The 19,892-nt window shown below is 54.4% G+C and overlaps 1 protein-coding gene across 1 annotated transcript; it reads right to left on the reverse strand.

The window, feature by feature from the left end:
* Positions 1-769: 769 nt before the first annotated feature.
* Positions 770-6,065, reverse strand: SDS (serine dehydratase). Its single transcript, XM_058531486.1, has 7 exons — positions 5,913-6,065; positions 5,465-5,504; positions 5,075-5,214; positions 4,887-4,978; positions 3,904-4,131; positions 1,712-1,836; positions 770-978 (listed from the first exon to the last, which is right to left on the reverse strand). Exons 1-7 carry the CDS (start codon positions 6,063-6,065, stop codon positions 770-772), a joined length of 987 nt encoding a protein of 328 aa, XP_058387469.1.
* Positions 6,066-19,892: the final 13,827 nt, after the last annotated feature.

Raw genomic sequence — 19,892 nt, forward strand, 5'->3', positions numbered from 1 at the left:
GATAAAATCCTTCTGTGATCAGGAAGGACGTCCTATCAGAACGAGGTGGGCCTCGTCCACCTCCCCAGCTGGTCCTGCCTCCAGGGGACGCAGCCCTGTCCCATCCCAAGTCCTCTCGTTCAGCGCCTTCCCTCCCTGCTCCCCACCCTGCAAGGGGCCCCCTCCCGGCACGTACGCCCCGCTGGGCTCTGGGGCCCTGGCCTCCCCGGGGGCTCCCGGGGTTGAGGGTGGAGGGGCTGCTGACTGTTGAGAGCCAGGCTGAGAGCAGGCGTGGGGGTGAGGGAGGGGCGGGAGGAAGACAGCGATGGTGGAAAACTCAAAGGATCTTTGTTTCATAAATAGATATTTCTCTTGTTCAATGAAAAAGTTTGCACATTAGAAAAATGAGTAAGAATGGGGTTTTGGGAGCAAGGGCAAGATGGTTCCTCAACCTTGGGCCATGGCCCTGTCCACCCTCCCAGGGAGAAAGGCCTGGGGTGGGGACTCCACACTTGGATCCTGGTCCCCCCCGCCCACGCTGCTCTGGGGACCTGGTACATTACATGTGGGTGGCTGTCTCCCTGGAGGGTGGTTAAGGACGGTCACACAGATGCGTGTGTCACCTCACTGGCTGACCTCAGGGGGCGTCGGCCCTTCCACACAGCGCTCGTGAGAACGAGAAGGTGACTGGCCGCCCGGCCGCAGTCTCCCGACCAGACACCAGGGTAGTGTGTACAGCAAGGCGCTGCAGAAAACAGCCCCTCGGGGGGCTCCCGGGCGGGGAGGGGCCTCACTTGGGCAGCCCCTTCTTCATGCCCAGCTGTTCCCTGAGGGCCCGCAGCTGGGCCAGGCTGATGTTGCTGCCCCCGCAGACGATGACCACGAGGGAGGACAGGGGGGCACGGAGCTTCCCCTCGCCTTGCAGCTTCTGTAGCACGCGGCTGTAGACGGCGGCCAGGGCTGCCCCGCAGGCGGGCTCCACCAGGACCTTCTCATCATCTGCCAGGGGAGGGGTAGGGGAGGGCGGGGCCTGAGTTCCGCAGGGTGCGAGGAGCTGTGGGCCATGGGTAAAGCATGGGGTTTCTGAGCCAATCTGCCCTCAGCCCTGGCCACAGACTCAGGTCCTGGACCAACCCCCACCCCCCATTACCCTGGACTGAACTTCCAAGCCCTGAGCCAGGGCTAGGTTTCATCATGAGTGCTAACATTGACAAAATGGTTATAATCGCCGGAGCACTGTGTTGAGAAGGATTCTGAGGCATCGTCTGAGCAAGAGTGCCCTGGTCGATTAGCCAAACTGACTGCCAGTACAGGAGAATTTAGTGGCAGCAGCATATATGCTATCCTGTGTGTGTGTCTGTGTGTGTGTTTGCCATCCCTCTCCTAGGCTGAACCTAGAAAGAGTCCAGCCTACTTATAGACCCGCTCCTGAGTCCAAAGCTGGGGCCCATGCTTTCCTTTTTCTCCCTGGCTACCAGGAAGCTCAGAGCCAACATTATAAATACCGTTATTGTACCCGGCTGTCATGGTTATCAGCCTTCTTCATTCATGGCTTTGGCCTCTCTATTTTTACCAGTGCGTTGTATTTTTCATTAATGGGAAATTCTAGGAGGGGATGGGAGATAGAACTGTGAGGGAAATTTGCAGTGAGTGGAGCCCCTTGGCACACCAAGTGGACAGCAAATTACTTCCTGAGCCAGCAGGTCAGGTCTTGAAGGGACTTGGCACCTACCCACAAACTTCTCAATGGCGGCCACAGCCTCCTGGTCTGAGATAACTTCAGGGAAAATGGGGTGTTCCTGAAATAGCTTCAGGGCCTGAGCCCCGACGGTCTTCACGCCCAGGGCCTTGGCAACGCTGGAGGTGGGGGATGGGGAAGGGGACATGAATGGGGGAAACAGAGCGAGGAGAGAGGAAGGAGGCAGAGATTGGGATGGGGAGGGAGAAAGAGACGGGTGTGAGAAGGAGGAGGCAGTGGGGGTCCGAGGGCAGGGACTGGGCGTACCCTCTGCAGCTGTAAAGCACTGAGAAGTCCCGGGGCTCCCTGGGCACAGTGGGGTCTTCTAATAGGGCACAGATTGCTCGAATGGGGGTAAATAGCATCATTCAGTTCAACATCAACCCAGGAGCAAATGCCTGAGAGGCCCCCTTGCGCTTCCCTGAAGGGACTCCCAGCCTTTGCCCCGGGCTGTCGCCTCCACCTGCTCAGCCCTCGCTAAGCTCAGTGCCGCTCTGCCTGCCAGAGTCCTGCCTCCCTTCAAGGCTCAGGATTAGGGCCGCCTCCTCCAAGGAGTCCTCCAGGGGAGCACTCAGTCCCATGGCCGCATGTGGAATTCTCAAACAGTCCTTCCCATAACACGAACATAGTGACGACTTCTTGAGAAAGTATTAGGGGCCAGCACTTCACAGGCATTATTTAATTCTCGCACCAATTTCTGCTGTGAATTGGTTGGATGGTCAATCAGTAGCGCTGGGGCTGCAGGCAGGATCCGTGTAACTCTGGGACCCGGGCTCATAATCGGTGTGTTCTGCTCCCTCGGCCTCCCCGAGTCATCACTCGCTGTTCTCATCTCCCCGACTCGCCCAGGAGCATCTCGCGGCCTGGACCACCTCAGCCCTTCGCCCAGCCCGCGGCTCATGGTAGGCCCTCGACAGTTATTTCTTCATTCTTCATTCTTCATTCCCAACAGTGTGGGACCAGAGCCAACACGGTCGCTCCGGAGTCCCGGGCTCACCCAGAAGTTCTTACCTGGACTCAGGGTCCCCTATCTGTGGCAGAGACTCGTCAACCCAATATCTATTCTAGCTGTACAACACATGTCTGGGAGGAAGACATTTCCCAGCCACCCTTGCAGTAGGGGTGGCCATGTGACTAAGTTCTGGCCAGTGAGAGGTAAGCGGAAGTATTGTGTCTGTCTTTAAACGAGGGGGGCACGGTTTCTGCCCTCGCTTCCACCTCCCTGCCAGATGGAGTGTGGGTGTGACAGGTGGCACTTAAGCAGCCGTTTTGGGCCATAGGCTACATGATAAGGATGATGGGGCAACAAACTCAAGGAATCTGGGCCTCTGGCTTCGTGGTGCTGCCCCAGGACTGGCTGCCTCTAGACTTTTTTTTTTTTAATTGAGGTATAATTTTCATATAACGTTATATGGGGTTTCAGGTGTGCAACATAATGATGCAATATTTGTGTATATTGTGAAATGATCACCACAGTAAGTCTAGTTAACTTCTGTCACCATACATAGTTACAATTCTTTTCTCTTGTGATGAGAACTTTTAAGATCTACTCTCAGCAACTTTCAAACATGCACTACAGTATTATTAACTCTAGTCGCCATGCCGTACATGACATCCCCAGGACTTATTTATTTCGTAACTGGAGGTTTGTGCCTTTTGACGCCCTTCACCCATTTCGCCCATCCCCCGCCCCCCTAGTTTTTTTTTTTTTTTTTACTATAAAAGAGGAAATGAAGTTCAACCTTGCTTAAGCCACTGTTACTTTGGGCTCCTGTATAACGCGGCCAAACCTGACCCTAATTAAACACCGTCTGTCAAAGGCATGGGGCTGGGATGTGAACTCGTCGCTGTGTTTATCCCTCACGCTCCCGCCAGGATCAGCCAGTGTCCTGCACAGATTAGGGGCTCAGTAATCGGTTGGCAGGTTCATGAGCTGTGTGGAACCCTCCCCCAGAGGAGCTCAGTAAATGATGAATATTAGACTTTCCGTGTGCGGAAGTGTGACGATCATGGTACAGAGTCACACAGACTTGGGTTTGGTCCCAGTGGTACCACCCACTGACTGTGGGACTCTGAGCAAATGACCGAAGCCTCGGTGTCCTCACCTGTAAAATGAGGCTGACATCGGGACCTCCCCAGCAGCCCCTAGGCTTGCTGAACCCCCGCCGGAGGCCCCCGCCGCTCACCTGGTAATCTGGGGCAGGGAGACGAGCTTGCCGGCAGCGGTGGCAGCGTGGAAGCTGTGGGCTCCGATGGTCTCCATGGCGATGATGGGCACGTCACCCCAGCCCACCTCCTGCAGCCCCTGGACCACTCCGCACAGCAGGCCCCCGCCACCCACCGACAGCGCGATGGCTCCCGGCTTTGTGCCCAGGGTCTCCTTCAGCTCTGCCACGACGGATGCGTGGCCTTCCCTGGAGGGGGTGGGAGGGTGTCAGGTCAGGGCTGGGCTTCCTGGAGACACCAGGCGGGGGTCCTGGGGATGCACTTGCCCTCATCCCCGGCAGCTGACGGACCGTGGGGCTAGTCCCCTCCTCCCCATCTCCTCTGGCATTTCCAGCTGTCAGCATCTGCGTCTCTCCCTGAGGGCTTTCTCTGGCCCGGAGCTGCCTATGAATGTGGCACCTGGCAGTGCCAGCAGATGACACCCCCCGAGAACAGCCCCCAGCCAGTGAGGATGAGAATGGAGAATTATGGGTGTCGGTGTAAAAACTCCCCAGCATCCTCTCCCACGGGTGGGATAACTCTGGTTCGCTTCATACTGGCTCCCAGGGACCCCCATGGGATTTAGTTCCAGCTGCCCAGGGCAGGCACCGGCTTCCTTCCTTCCTCGTCTCACTTCCCCACTCCTCTAATGAATCACCCCCCCATGTAAACTGCTTTCCCTGAAATCTTTGTCTCAGGGTCAGCTTCCAGGGGGACCCAATGGCAGACACCTGTGTCTCTGAGCTGATGTGTTCGCTCACAGACGTGTTGGTGTGGCCATGGTGAATGGGCATTGGGGCACATGTGTGTGCACCTGCTGTCTGCCTGCCTGTGTGTGTGCTTCTACATGATGGAATGCTCACACACGTACAACTGCTGTGCATGATGGTGTGCTTTGTGGCAGGTGCCTAGTGGTGGACGCGGTGGCCGCCACCCACACCAGGTGACCCTGGGCTCCACGTACCAGATGAGGGGGTCATCAAAGGGAGGAACGTAGACCCAGCCTGGGTTGTTCTTTGCCAGGGCCTTGGCCAGCTCAAAGGCCTCGTCCAGCATCTGCAAGACCACAGGGCGGCAGGGGGGTGAGGGGCTGCGGGACCCTGCCCTGCCACCAGGTGCCCTCTGTGGCCCCTGCCCCAGGTCGGCCCTCACCTCGCCCACCACCTTGACCATGGCGCCTTCATTCTTGAGCCGCTCGATGGTGAGGGCAGGGGTGGTGCTGGGCACGATGATGGTGGCGGGGATGCCCAGCTTCCTGGCAGCATAGGCGGCTGCCAGGCCTGCGTTGCCCGCTGCCAGGGGTGGGGGATGGAGAGGGTGTCAGTGCCGGAGGACCTGGGAGCCCAGCCAGGACTGCCCACCCCCAACCTCGGGGCTCTGAATGCCCCTGTGTGACCGCTGGCCTCCCCCTGGAATTCCAAGTCGGGACTGCTGCAGATGTTTGCAACAGCTCATTGCTGGGGAAACCGGGGCCCAGAGAGGTGGAGTGCTTGGCCCAGGGACACACAGCAGAGGACAGGAGGAGGCATGCAGGGCACCTACCCGAGGAGCAGACGAAATGTTCACAGCCTCGCTCAGCCCACTGTGGAGACAAGTGGGGAGGGGGTCAGGCCCTCCCAGTGTGTCCCGGGGCTCTTCCTTCCCCCCTGGAATACCTCCCAATGATTCCAACTGACGCTGGCCTCGCCTTCCTTCACACGGAATTTGTGTGGCCCCAGCCTCTCCGACGACATCTTCCCTCCCCAAAGAGACTGGTTCAGGCACGGGTGAAGGAGAGGCGGGCAACTGATGGTTCTGGGAGCAGCGCAGGAGGGGGCCCTGTGGACGGGCGCCCCTCAACCAGAGGAAGCGCCGATGGCGGATGCTCAGGCCTTGTGGGGAGTCAGCAGGGCCGAGCCTGGAACGCCCTGGATGTCACGCAGCACTGGCCCTGCCCTCGCAGAGAGAGGGCCTGCCGCCCCGCCCCGATGACGTGGAGCCCGTCCTGTACCGTCTTGCAGAGGTGTCCGATGCCCCGGATCTTGAAGGAGCCGGAGGGCTGGGCACTGTCCATCTTGAGGTAGACGCTGGTGCCAGCCACTTTGGACAGGGTCATGCTGTCACGGATAGGGGTCTTCACGTGCAGGGGCTCCCCGGACGTCATTGCTGGAGGAAGGAAGGACACCCAAGGGGTCGGGAGAGTGGTCCTGCGGCCAGCGCTGCCATCCAGCGTGGCGGAAAGTGACCCTGTCCCTCACTTCTCAGGATGCCGGGACAGGGCCCGGATCACAGCGTCCTGGAGACCTGGGTTCAAACCTCAACTTGGCCTCCTACTCGCCAGGCGACATCAGACAGGTAATCTCCCCTCAGCCTCAGCTCCCTCATCTGTAAAATGGGGATAAGACCCCCCCCACCCCACACACCCCCCGCTGCTGGGAGGCTGCCAACATCAGAAGTAACATTCAGACCTTGCAGCTTTCCAGGGGTGTGAGGTGGAGAGGGGTTTGCAGGTGCTGATTCAGAATGAGTTGCAAGCTGGTTAAGTGGATAAAGCAAGGGCAGGTTGTCAGGTTTGGTCTATTTGTGCAAAAAATGCGGACACACACGCAATCCACTGGCTTCCATGTGCGCGGGAGCAGCTCAGGAAACACACAAGAAACTGACCAGGGCGGAGCCTCAGGGGAGAGCCGGCACTCAGAGTTCCTTCTTTGTACTGTTTCAACGTTTTGCCACATGCATATATTAGTTGTTTAAATATATATATATGTTTTAAAACTAACTTTTGGAAAGCCTTGTACCTAGTTTTTAATTATTATTTATTTTTATTATTTTATTTATATTTATTATTATTTTTATTTATTATCCAGCTTTTATTATTGTTCTTATTTTTTATAATAATCGCTATATTACTTAATAATCACCATGTGCCAGGCACTGTTTTAAGTTTTACAGATGTTACTTCATTTAATCCTCTTAATCCTAGAGGTGTCGTTATTACCCCACTCTCTCGATGAGGAAACGGGCCCGACTTTGTTTTCTGGGATGGCTACTCAAGCTCCTCCCAGCCCACGTGCACCGCTCACGGCGCCACATTGATGTGTTGTCGGTGGGAGGTGGGTCTGTGCTGCCTGCCCTTGACCCCGGGGGCCTGCGGCTGCAGTGGAGGTGACACGGTGTGCTTCCAGCAGCGGTGTGCTGGTAAATGCTTAACAATGGGCTCCCCGAAGGAAAAGGAAGCCCTGATTTGCAGAGTGTGCACTTGGCGATGCACGTTCCCTCATCAAGGCCAATTTCAAACTACCGAAGTGATGTAATGAACACGGAGCTGGGAAGAGCCGGACACAATCCGCCCCTGAAGTCCTGTGTGAGTGGCCCCAGAGCCCCACCGCCCCTGAGGCTCGGTCACAAAAGGTGTCACAGCCTGGCCGTCTCTCTTGGGAAGCTCCCTCTCAAAACCCAGCCACTGTGATGAGAGTAAGCCCAGGCCACGTGTGGAGGCCACATGTAGGTATCCCAGCTGACAGCTGATGGCTAATGTCAACTGCCAGGTGTGGGACATGACTCTGAGGTGACTCTAGCCCGGCCGCTGTCACACTGCAGCCGCGTGAGAGACCCAGTGGGAACTGGCTCGCTGAGCCCAGAACCATGACAGGTAACAGTACAATGGTTGCCGTTGTTTGAAGCCACTGCATCTTGGGGTAGTTTGTTACCCAGCCACCGGGACTGGACTTTTGAGGTGACTTGCCCAAGGTCACATAGCTGGTGAGTGGGGGAGGCCGGATTTGAACTCAGGCAGTCCGGCTCCAGAGCTGAGGCTCTCTCCAGGACACGTGGGCGTGGCTCAGGCCTCCCCTTCTGGACAGACTCGGGGTGACTGAGACGATGAGGCAGCCCAGCCTTTCCATCGTGTCCTCTCTCCGGCTGAGAGTCATGGGGGAGCCTGATTCCCCCGGACTTGGGCTGAGCCTGATTGTTGATCAGTGGGTGGTTGGGTGGGTGGCCTATCTGTCTCCCCCCACCATCCCAGAAGGCCAGGACCCCACCCCCTTTCCAGTGACACCATCTGGTCCAGCCCCCTGACCGAGGCTCTCCTGACTCAGGCATCGCCCCTCCCAGATTGGGCCAGATATGCCTGGGTCAGAAGGAAAGTAGACGGTGGGATTCCTGACCACCCCACCAGCCTCAGCACCCCCCAAATACAGATAGCCCATGTCCGTGTGAATTAACTGACATTCAGGGCCTGGGAGGGGGGCCCAAACAGATACCCTCTGCCCCAGATCTTGTGAATAAACTCAGAGACTGCAGGCACTCAAAACAGGGGCATCCCCACATCTGTGAATTAACTTTCAGCTCCTGGAGGCTAGCCCCCAAGCAATCCCTCACCCCATCCTGGCTGACTGGACCTTAAAGCCTGGGGTCTTGTGCAAGTCCCCAAGCCCTGGCCTCAGGGAGCTCTCCTGGTTGGGGGCGGGAAGCATCGCCACGAAGACCCCTTCCAGGTGGGTTTGGGAAGCCCCTCCCGCCACCTGCGTCTGTTGCACCATCGGATGCCTTCAGGTGAGGGGACAGATATCCTCCATGGGCATTGCTCCCTTGCCCCATGTAAAGTGAGCACGTGCAAACCACACCGGCTGCCATTCCCACCCTGCTGCTGAAGGTGAGACTTCAGGAAGGGAGGCTGGCGAGGCGCCGAGGGAGGGGGCCCTGGAAGCTCCCGTCTGCCTGTCTCCCGGAGTCAGAAGTCACTCCCCCCTCACTTGGCTCAGAGTAAGAGCTCAATAAAAATTAACGATTATGTTATCTGGACTGGACCTTTCAGTGCACTATCTGACTTCACCCTCACAGCAATATTATGAGGAAGGTCCTATTATTATCCCCATTTTACAGATGAGGAAACTGAGGCACAGTGCTGGACGTGAACCCAGTCTGGCTTCAGTGGGTTTTTATGCCCAACAGACTCTTTCTACCTCCCTCTCCTCCCCTGGGAACCTCCAGGCTGGTGGCAGACACTCCAGTCCTGGGCTGGGGCTGAGGAGGGGGCCGCTTACCTGGCAAAGGCGGTGGAGCTGGGCGTCTGGGCAGAGTGAGCCAGCCAGGGAGGAATAGGCTGGAGATGGTCCAGATGGATAGATTGGGTAGACGGTCCACGGACAGATGGAGAGTAGATGGAGAGGTGGACTGTCTTCTGAACTGTCCCGGGGGCTACTTGTCCCGGGCTTTATTCCTCAGGCTCCTGCAGGCAGCCAATGGGGCTCCAGGACTGACCACACCCCCCCAGGACCCGCCCCCTGGCCCGAGGCCACGGGGGCTTCCAGGAGGGGGCAGGGAGGCTGGCTGCACTTCTCTCTCTGGTAGCTTCCTCCTGTCTCTCCCCCTCTTCTCCCCGCTAGCCACCTCCCCTTCCCTCATCCTTAGCTTCTTGGCTTGCGAATGGGTGCCATACCTACTTCCCAAGGCCTATCAGGAGGCTTACAGGAGGATGGCGAGAGATAATGCACTTAAAGTTCCTAGCATGTGCTTGGCACATAGTAGGCACCCCAGAAACAAACCACAGGAGGAAGTGGGTACTGTCATTATCCTCATCTTACAGAAGGGGAAACTGAGGCACCCAGACAGGAAGAAGGATGAGCTGGCACTTGAACCCAGCAGTCTGACTCCCAAACCTGCAGTCTGAACACAGTTCTCTATCGCCTTCCCCTGTCGTCTTTGAGGGCTCTTTTGTCATAAAGAGGCAGATGGGTAAGACCTAGGCGGCTCAGGGTTCAAATCCCGGCTCTGCTGTTTACTAGCTGGGTAGCCCCGGGCAAACCACGTTGCCTCCTGGAGCCTCCCTTTGCTCATCTGTAAAATGGGGAAGATAATGGTACTTCCCTCCTAGGATTAGGGGACATGATGATGTACGTATGTAAGGGACCCGGAACGAGTGATTGTTCACAGCCCGGCTATCACTATCATCATCACCATCATCCTCATCACCATCGTCATCACCATCATCACAGAACTGGAAGGTCGTGCACCTGAACTCACCCCCTGCCCCATGCCAACCAAGCCTTCTGTCTGTCCCTGGCTGTGTGCAGAGGTCTGTGTGTCCACAGGAGCAGTGAGCACACACACACACACACACACACTCACACTCACACGCAGGCCTGGCTGGCTCTCTCCCGGGGCCCCTCAACAAAGCTCTCTTGTCCGGCTGGCCGGGACGAGAATATCGATGAGACAGAGGGCGGTGAGGGCACAAACAGTCCACACAGCCGTCTCTCTCTGTGGGACAAGCCGTCCCCTCTTGCAGGCCGCTCTGACCTTCCACAGGCTCTCCCAGGCCCCCTCCCCAGCGGGACATCCACGGCGTGTGCTGAGGATACAGGATGGCAGGGCTGAGGTGGTGCGGGCATCGTGAAGCTCACACAGAGACCCGGCCTCCCTGTGTGCATCTGAGTGTATACAGCTGGCACTCACGGTGCCCAGGCATCTGCTTGTGCCCCATCCCACGCCAGGAGTTTCCCCTGTGGGGTTTCACTTCACCCTCAAACAACCAGGTGAGTGGACCCTTTGAGTCCCATGTCACAGGTGAGGAACAGGTGCAGTGAAATTGCCCCAGATCACCCAGGAGGCAGCGAGGGAACGCAAACTCAGGAATTCTGAGTCCTCTGTGGACACAGGGCGGATGCGGAGGGTTGAGGTGGGGTTGTAGAAGGACATCTGGCCCAGTCTGGTCACCTTCAGAGGTCCCAGCTTTAGGCATTTGACGCTGTCTCTATCTGAGGTTGTCCACGCAGATGGGGAGACGGGACGGAAGGAAGACAGCTGTCTTATAAGCTGACTTCATCTCTGCTCCAATGGCTGGATGGTGAGGAGCTGCGAGTGGTGGGAACGAGATGATTAAGTCTTTCCTTAGGCCTCTCCGTATCATTCCGTTTGTTTCAACAAGAATGCATCACTGCTGTGATTTGAAAAACAGCAGATTGAGAAAGTCAATCATATGAGAACCAAAAAGAGGGAAAAAGATAAAATATGTATCACTGTTGTTGACATCCTGTCTGGGCATATCCTTTTTTAAATAATAACTTTATTGAGATATAATTCACATGCCATACAATTCACACATTTACAGAGTACCAGGTTGAGAACATTTTCATCACCCCAAAAAGAAACCCCGTCCCCATTCACAGTCACTCCCCTTTCTCCCCTCCCTCCAGCCCCCTGCAGCCACCAGTCTGCTTTCTGTCCTGTGGATTCTCCTATTCTGGGCATTTCTCATCGACGGAGTCCTGAAATCTGTGGCCTTTTGTGTCTGGCTTCTTTCCCTCAGCATCCCGTTTCCGAGGTCCATCCACATTGTAGCATGGTTCAGTACTTCATTCCTTTCCGTGTCTGAATAGTATTCCATTGTACGGCTAGACCACATTTTTGTTATCCACTCAGCAGTTGGTGGACATTTGCTGTCTGGGCATATCTTCATTTTTAAATACATAAAAAAGTATGTGCACGTGTGGGTGCATATGTGGTTCTGTGTCCTGCGTGCGGACCGGGACCCTAGGAGGGCAGGGTGCTCGCCCCAGGTCACCGTGGGGCACAAATGGAGCAGAGCCAGGTGGAATGAGGTGTGACGGAGATGTTCTGACCCGTCAGCTGCTGGAGGGTCTCAGGGGAAGGCTGGCCCCCGTCACTGTGCAAACCTTGGGGGGATCAGTTCATGCCCATGACTCTAGCATCAAAGGTGAGTCCGTTTCCAGATAGCAAGTGAGTCATTTTCCTCACAGGCCCAAGTTCAAATCCAACTTTTGCCATTGACTTGCTGTGTGACCTTGGACAAGTCACTGAACCTCTCTGTGCCTCAGTTTCTTTAACTGAGAGTAGTATCCACCTCTTAGATGTATTATGAGGATTGAATGACCTCACGGATGTCAAGTTGTGACGACGGTGCCCAGCATATCGTGGGCACTGAATAGGTGATGGCTATTTTCACTTTCTGGTACTCCAGGGGGCATTTGCGTCCCGAGCTTTGGGTGATGGGGCACAAGGGCCCTCCTCTCCCGTCCAGCCCTCCTTTGAAAGGTCTTGAGAATCGGGGAGGAAAGTGAAAGTCACCATCCCCCATTTAACAGATGGGCAAACTGAGGCCTGGACCTATTCAGTGCAGGAGGGCGAGGGCAGAGCTGGCTCTCAGGAGGAGGGGTGGGAGTCTGGCTGGTAACCTTGGGCGAGTCGCCTCCCTCACCTCTGCCTGCTGGCTGTTACGTCACTGCTTCCCGGGAAGTGTCCCTGAGGATGGCCGGATCAGCGTGTCCTTGGCTGCAGAAGGTGGGGACTCTGACGGCTGTTTTCACAACTCTCGCCTCTGCATGCCCTCCCTGGCTGTGCAGCCAGCCCCAGAGTCTCCAGATTAGTAAAGGTCTCCGGCTCCTGAGGCCACCAGACCCGGGCTGAAACTGACACCCAGCTGTGTGACCTCGGGGTGGTCACCCAACTTCCCTTAGCCTCACTTTCCTGCCCTGAGAAAGAAGGACGATGGTATTTAGAGGGTATCTCGAGACTTGGAGATAATGGCAGCCCAGTGCTCCTCCCTCAGCCCCACCTCCCCAGTTACCCCAGGATAATACCATCGTATACACAATCGTGGACTGCACATCAGGCAATTTTGGTTATTATTCTTTGTTAAAAAAGTCATAACACTACATATTTTTTTCTTTTTCTGTTACAATGCATCATGAACATCTCTTTGGGTCAGTAGATTTAGATCTAATTTATTTATGATGGCTGCATAAAATTCCATGGTGAGGGTGTATTACGACTTACTCAACCATTTCCTGATTCAAAGACATCCACCCTTCCAGTTTTTTTTCTACTTTAATAAACACTCTCATCCCCATGTCCCTACCCTTTGGTGATTTTTTTTTTTTAAAGAATAAATCTCCCAAATTAAGGTTTCTTGGTCAGAAGTATGGGTATTTATCTAATTGTAACAGACATTGACAGGTCTGTTTCTCAAAAGGCTGTAGCAATTCCTGATCACACCAGCAACATACAAGCGTGCCTATTTTCCCTCACACTCACCAGCCCTGGCTGTTATTGTTTTTTTGCTTTTAAATTTTTTTGCCAACTTGATAGTTTTAAAAAATGGTATTTTATTGTTGCTCTAATTTGCACTTTCTGTTGCTGCATCGGTGAAGCTTTATTGTATCTATTTACTGACATGTTGACTGTGAGCCCCTTGAGGGCCGGGAATGTATCTTATTTGTCTCCATTTCTCTTTTCACAGGGCTTAGATTTTGGTGGTTTGGGGTAAGGTTTGCTGAATGCATAAGTGAATGGCTTAATCGTCCACTAAGTTCACATGGACCAGAATTTTCCTTGGGCTTGAGGGGAGATGTTAAACTGTCTCCTTTTTTCCTCTGGGCCTCAGTTTCCTCATCCACAAAAAGGATGGATTAGATGGCCCTCGCAGATTCTTTCAGCTCAGACATCAGTGCTATGAATTTGGAAGTCTCTCGGGACGAGAGAATCCAGGTTGGATGCTGGATCCCTCGAACATTGGTCCTGTGGCCTATATGTTGGGCAACCCAGGGCAAGTCTCTTCGCCTTTGTGTACCTCAGCTGCCCCCTTGATAACTGACTCGTTTCCTTTTCAGGGGCAAGAGGAGAGAGAGATGGCTCCTCTGTACAAGGGTTTCAAACTCAAATACCTCCAGGGGCCAGGCAGGGCCTGCTGGGTTTTGGGGTTGTAATGGGGAGAGGTAGGGACAGTGGCCAATGGAGAACCATGTCCTCTACAGAGCACGGAGTGAATCAGCTCCCGCCAGCAGAAATGTGGCTGCTAGTTTGAGACCCTCTCTGCTCTGGGAGGATTTAGCATCTTGCCAAGGGTTGAAGAGTCTGAGAACTCAGCTGAGACGCTGTATGGTGTTGGGTGTTAGAACACCAGGGTCCGAATCCCAGCGGGGTCACTCACTGGCGAGGCTGGTTGCTGGACTGCCCGAGCCTCACTTCCTTCACTCAATTAATGGAACGGAGCCTCCAGGGCTTAGAAAGTGACACAGAATACAGGGTTGAACCTGCAAATCGCCCGTGTCCGAGGCTCCATCCATCCCCTCTACGCAGTTCCCTCGCCCCGGGAAGGAAGGCTAGCTGGGGGTGAGGATGGTGAAATGAAGCTTAATGAGTAACCCTGGGGACTGGCCAGGGTGGGTGTTTGGCGACCTGAAGTGTCAGGGACAGGGGCTGGCTGACGAAGGTGGCTGTGGGAGGGGGCAGGTCAGCGACCTGGCTCGCCTCTCCGGCCCCATCTGCTCTCTGATGCAGCCACCCTGGCTTCCCCACCCCATGCCCTTCCAAGCCAGGACCTCTGGAGCCCGGCCCCTCTGGGTTGAGCCCTGGCTCTGCCACTGCTGTGTGACCTTGGGAAAGTGGCTTGGCCTTTCTGCGCCAAGTCTGATTCCACGATATAGGGTTCATTGTGTTACCCACCTCCCCGGGGTGTTGTAATCATTCTGTGACATGACGACGTCATGTTCCCGAACTTCGGACATTCTTGAGCCATCTTTGCAATTTGTGCCACATTGTTGTGTCACTTCTTTTTTTTTCTTTTTCACTGAGAAATATTGACATATAACATTGTATTCATTTTAGGTGTACAACTTGTCACCTCTTTTGTAATAGTAATAATAACAACAACAGCAAACGCAGAGCACTTACTGTTCTAAATACCTTACATATATGAGCTCGTTTGACCCTCACATCGGCTCCACTAGGGAAGTGGTATTTTATCCCCCATCTTACAGTTGAGGAAACAAGGCACAGAGAGGTAAAGTAACTTAAGCAAGCTCACACGGCCAGTAGGTGGCAGAGCTGGTATTTATACCAGAGTCTGGCTCCAGGGTCTGTGCTCTAACCATTAGGCGTACTGCCTCTTCAGACCAGAAACCACGATTATTGTTACTAGTTAATATTTTTTTAAAACAGACTCCTGTTTTTTTTTTTTTTTTTTTTTTTTTGTGAAGGAGATCAGCCATGAGCTAACATCCGTTGCCAATCCTCTTTTTTGCTGAGGAAGACTGGCCCTGGGCTAACATCTGTGCCCATCTTCCTCCACTTTATACGGGACACCGCCACAGCATGTCCTGACAAGTGGTGCGTCGGTGCGCGCCTGGAATCTGAACCTGCGAACCCTTGGGCTGCCGAAGCGGAGCGCGCGCACTTAACCACTGCACCACAAGGCTGGCCCCAAAACAGACTCCTCTTTTATACTTTAGTGCCTGCCTTAACTTCTTCCTAAGCAATAATATCCATGAAATTATGGGTTTGATATTACATATATGTAATATACAGCCATGCGTCGCTTAATGACTGGGATACCATCTGAGAAATGCATCATTAGGCGATTTCGTCATTGTGTGAACATCACAGAGTGTAGTCACACAAACCTAGATGGTACGGTCTACTACACACTATGGGACCACCATCGTGTATGAGGTCCATCGTTGACCGAAACGTCATTATGTGGGGCATGACTGTGTGTATATCCTAATGCAAACAGAAATTAATATCCAACTATTAAAATATCTTTAGGATATGCTAGTCAACATGAGAGGTCTGGCGTACAGTAGGCGTGCAATAAATGCAGCCGTCATGTTTCTCGTCCAAGCCTGAGGTGTGTGCTAAGGCCCTGCTCCTCCAGGAAGCCCTCTGACCCCATCCCACCCCAGCCGTCCTCTGGGGACCTTCTGCTCTGCGTCCTCCTAGGGTTGTTAGCCTTGTCACTGAATTGGGTGTCTTCCTCTCTTCTCCAGGCCAGGGGCCACCTCAGGGCACGAACTGGGTTTTACCACCCCCAGTCCCAGCCCCAGTGCAGGACAGGACACCTGACGAAGAGGGGTGCATGTTTTTTTTTTTTTTTTCAAATTTTATTTATTTATTTTTTCCCCCAAAGCCCCAGTAGATAGTTGTATGTCATAGTTGCACATCCCTCTAGTTGCTGTATGTGGGACGCGGCCTCAGCGTGGCCGGCGAAGTGGTAAGTTGGTGCGCGCCCGGGATCTGAACTCGGGCCGCTAGCAGCGGAGCGCGCGCACTTAACCGCTAAGCCACGGGGCCAGCCCAAGGGGTGCATGTTTACTGAGAGGAGGGAATGGAGTTGCCAGAGTCCTCGTCAAGGATCCTGCCCACGCAGCGCGACTTGACCCCGAGCGGCAGGAGTTAATCATCAAACTTGAGGAGGTCACGTAGAATCCAAGAAGGGCACAGAACATCTGGGCTGCCAGGTCCTTCTGGGACCTTGCCTCCCACTTTCCATATAGGGAAACTGAGGCCCAGAGATGGATGGGGCTAACTCAAGTTCACCCAGCGAGCTGGTGACAGAGACAAGATGTGAATCTGATCACGTCATTCCACTGCCTCTAGCATTCCATGGCTCCCTGGTGCCCCTGGGTAAGGTCCAGACTCTGGATTGGCCACAGCATCCCATGGACTCTGGTCTCTGCCACCTCTCCAGCCCTAACCCCGCCTGCTGCCCCAGCCCTGCCTTCTCTGTCCCAGTCCCATTGGACGCTTCTCCGGTCCTGCAACACACCGTATCTTTCAGTTCCAGACCTTTGCACCCCATGTTCTTGATTCCTGGCTCAGCTCAGTCTTCCCCTCCTCCAGGAAGCCTTCCTACCTGCTCCGGACGCCCCCAGCCCTGCCCCACCTCCGCTGCCCACATCTGATCACACTGACTGAACTGCCCTCCGTGGCTCCTTGGGGCTTTGTGAGGGCAGGGGACACGCTGTCTGGTTTGAAGCTAGAGTTCCGAGGGCTTGACACACAGAGGTGTCCAATAAATATTTGTTGAATGAATGAGTGAATTGCGAGAGTCATTCATCTGAACAATAAATAATTGTTTGGGTTCCTATGTTGGGTGCAAAATATCAGGGATGAGGAGGTGCTTCAGAAAACATGCCTTTCTCACGTGGTGGATAACAATGGTTTCTTTGTCTTTGTTTTCTCCTCTCAGACCTAAGCTGACCCTGACAGTGGTCCAGGAGACGTGGCCTGGCACTCGGGACAAGCAGTGGGTTGCAATAAGAAGATTTGGGGATGTTTGTGTCACAAAAGAGATGGTCCAGGGTGAGGGGTAGAGTGTCTCTCGCTGGCTGGTTGGCCTTGGCTAAGCGAGTCCCTTCTCTGAGCCTCAGTTTCTTCATCTGTCAGATGGGACCAGATAATGCGTGTGTCGTGGACAGCGCACAGAGAGGCCATGAAGGTTGATGGCACCCTGTCCCTCCTCCAGCTGGGAGCTGTTCCTTTAACACAGGGGGAGGGGCCAAGGCCACAGGAAGCCAGGCAGAGCTGGTGCCAGGGCAGGCTGGCGGGCAAGGCTTGGGGCCAAGCTGGTCTGGGGACTGTTGGGCAGGAAGGTAAGGGGGCCTGGAGGCCAGGTGGGGCCCTGGGGCTCTGTGTGCGTGTGTCAAGATGAGCGTAGGGTAGTCTGGAAGGTTCTAGGGCAAAGTCCTGGCTGAGTGGACGAAAATGAGAGGGGAGGAGAGAGGCCTGAGCCCTCTCGGGAATATCGCTTCAGCTCAGGCTGCCCCGGCCCAGCCTGCGGGAGAAGAGGGCTGAGCGGGGCCCTGAGGGTCTGGGGCAGGGCCTGCTGGCCGCCGTGGCAGGGCCGGGCTTGCTGCCAGCCGAGAGCCGGCCAAGCTTTCCCAACTCGGCACAGGGATACAGCTGTGAGAGTCACCCAGGCGGCCCCTGGAAAAGCCCGAGGGACACGGGCGGTGGAGAAGGTGGAAGGTCTTGACCCCAATTCACAGAAGTGGCAGGCGAGGCCCAGCGAGGGACAGCCGCTCGGCTGAGGCTGTGCTTGTGCCCCGGGATCCCCACTGCTCCTCGGCAGACAGGGCCCAGCTCCCACCTCAACCCCAGTGGCTGCCATGTGCAGTGAAGCAACATGTCGCCCAGACCTCAGTCTGGGAGGCCTGTGCCCTCATGGGCGTCTGGGCTGACAAGGCTGTTGGCAACCCGGGCCTCGTTCATTTAACTGATGCCTGCTGTCGTCTTGTGGGTGGTTCCTATAACCGAGAAGGCTGGGGGGCCTGGGGACTGAGCCAGGTGCATTTGGCTCCTAAGGACCACTGGCAATTAAGTATGAAATGCTCACCCCTTTAATAATAATAATAATAACCCTAGTATAATAGAGGAAGTATGGCATGGGGGTTAAGAGCACAGATGCCAAAGCGCACGGCCTCAGTTTGAATTCTGGCCGTGCCATTTCCACTGTGTGACCTTGGACAAGTTACTTAACCTCTCTGGGCCTCAGTCGCATTGTCTATAAAGTGGAATTAATAGTTGAACATATCTCAGGGTTGTTGGAAGGATTATATGAGATAATAGATAAGGGGCCTGGCACAGCACCTGGCTCACAGTAAGTCCCACACAAAGAGTAGCTATTATTACGATATGTCAGGCACAGAGTTGATGCCTTGCTGGAAGGGCCTCACTTAACCCTCACAACAATCCTGTGAAGCACATGCTCTTCCCCCAGTCTGTTATGTAGTTAGTTCATTCTCATGTTTCAGGTCTCCGTTTTAATGGTCACCCCCTCCAAAAGGCTGTTCCTGACCTCCCCACCCTAAGTAGGTCCCCTTGTTCTTCTCTTCAAGACTCCCTATATGTGCATTTCCTTCTTAGCAGTTTTCACCATTTCTGATTATTTTGTTTGTCTATACAGTTATTTGTTGAATGCTGATCTCCCCATCAGACTATAAATCAGCTCCAAGAGTAGATGTGTGTCTTGTGGAATCCCCAGTTCCCAGGTCAGGGCCCTATAGACATGCTAGAGTAAGGTGAGCGTGCCAGCATTGTGAGATAACACCTCCAGGGGGCTCGGCTGATGTCTGGTGCACAATAGGAACTCAACAAAGGGTAGCGTAGGGGCAGAAACATGTTCGCTTCTTCCTTTCTGGGTTCTGTGGCGGGTCTAATAATTAAATTGATATGACAGATTAACAGGAGAAAAACAAATTTAATCACATACATATGAGAGCTCCATAAAGATATGAAGACTCAAAGGGCAGCCGGGTGATTGAGGCTTGTACACCCTCCTGCGCCCAGGAAAGGGGTAGAGGTCCGGGGACACGGAGGGGAGGAGGCCATTCACAGCGAGGCGGAGGAGAGGTTTGGGAAACAAAGGTTGCCCTGCTATGCAGATAAGTTTCTTAGCTCAAAAGCTCTCTCTAATAATAGCTCTTTTCCTGGGGCAGCCGCTTTTCCAGTGTAAATCTGGGCAGTGGAGAGGGAGGTAAAGAGCTTTTCCTGAATCTGCAGGGTTTTAAATGCCTTTAGCTCAAAATAATCCTTATGCCAGAGACATATTTTGGGGTGGCAAAATCTGCTCCCCTTCAGTGGCTATTATTATTATTACCAATCTGCACCATAATCTGTGAGTTGAGGATTGTTATTCCCATTTTACAGGAAGGCAAACAGGCTCAGAGAGGTTGAGACAGTTGTCTGGGTCACACAGCCAGGAGGTCAAAGCTGGTTTCTAACTTTGGTCTTTGATTGACCCAAAGCTCACAGTCTCGGGCTCCAGAGCTGAGGGGAGGCAGAGGCAGGGGCATCCTGGGTTTGGGTGATCCACGGGCCCCTTTCCCCCAAGGCCATGCCTAGTTCGACAAGGGCCCTTGATGGAACCAGGTGGAGGTGGCTCAGGCTTTGCCCTGCCTGGGGAATCCCAGGGCCATCCCGACAAGCACACGGGTCAAATCCAGGACCTGGAACCTTCTGATGGGGGGACTCCAGCCCTAAGTAAGAGCGGACTTGAAACCGGCTTGACTTTGGAGGGGGGCGGGTAGCACTCCCCCTAGTGGCAAGTTATGGAACTGCGGAGGCGGGCCAACCTTTTTCTGCCCCAGAGTAAAAAAAGAGTGGCTGCGTTTGCTCCTTTTTTCCTCTTTCCGTCTTTCCTCCCTTCTCATCTCCTCCTCTATTCTTCTCGCCCTTACTCACTTGTTGG

This window comes from Diceros bicornis, chromosome 35, assembly GCF_020826845.1.
Source record: "Diceros bicornis minor isolate mBicDic1 chromosome 35, mDicBic1.mat.cur, whole genome shotgun sequence".
Classification (NCBI taxonomy): domain Eukaryota; kingdom Metazoa; phylum Chordata; class Mammalia; order Perissodactyla; family Rhinocerotidae; genus Diceros; species Diceros bicornis.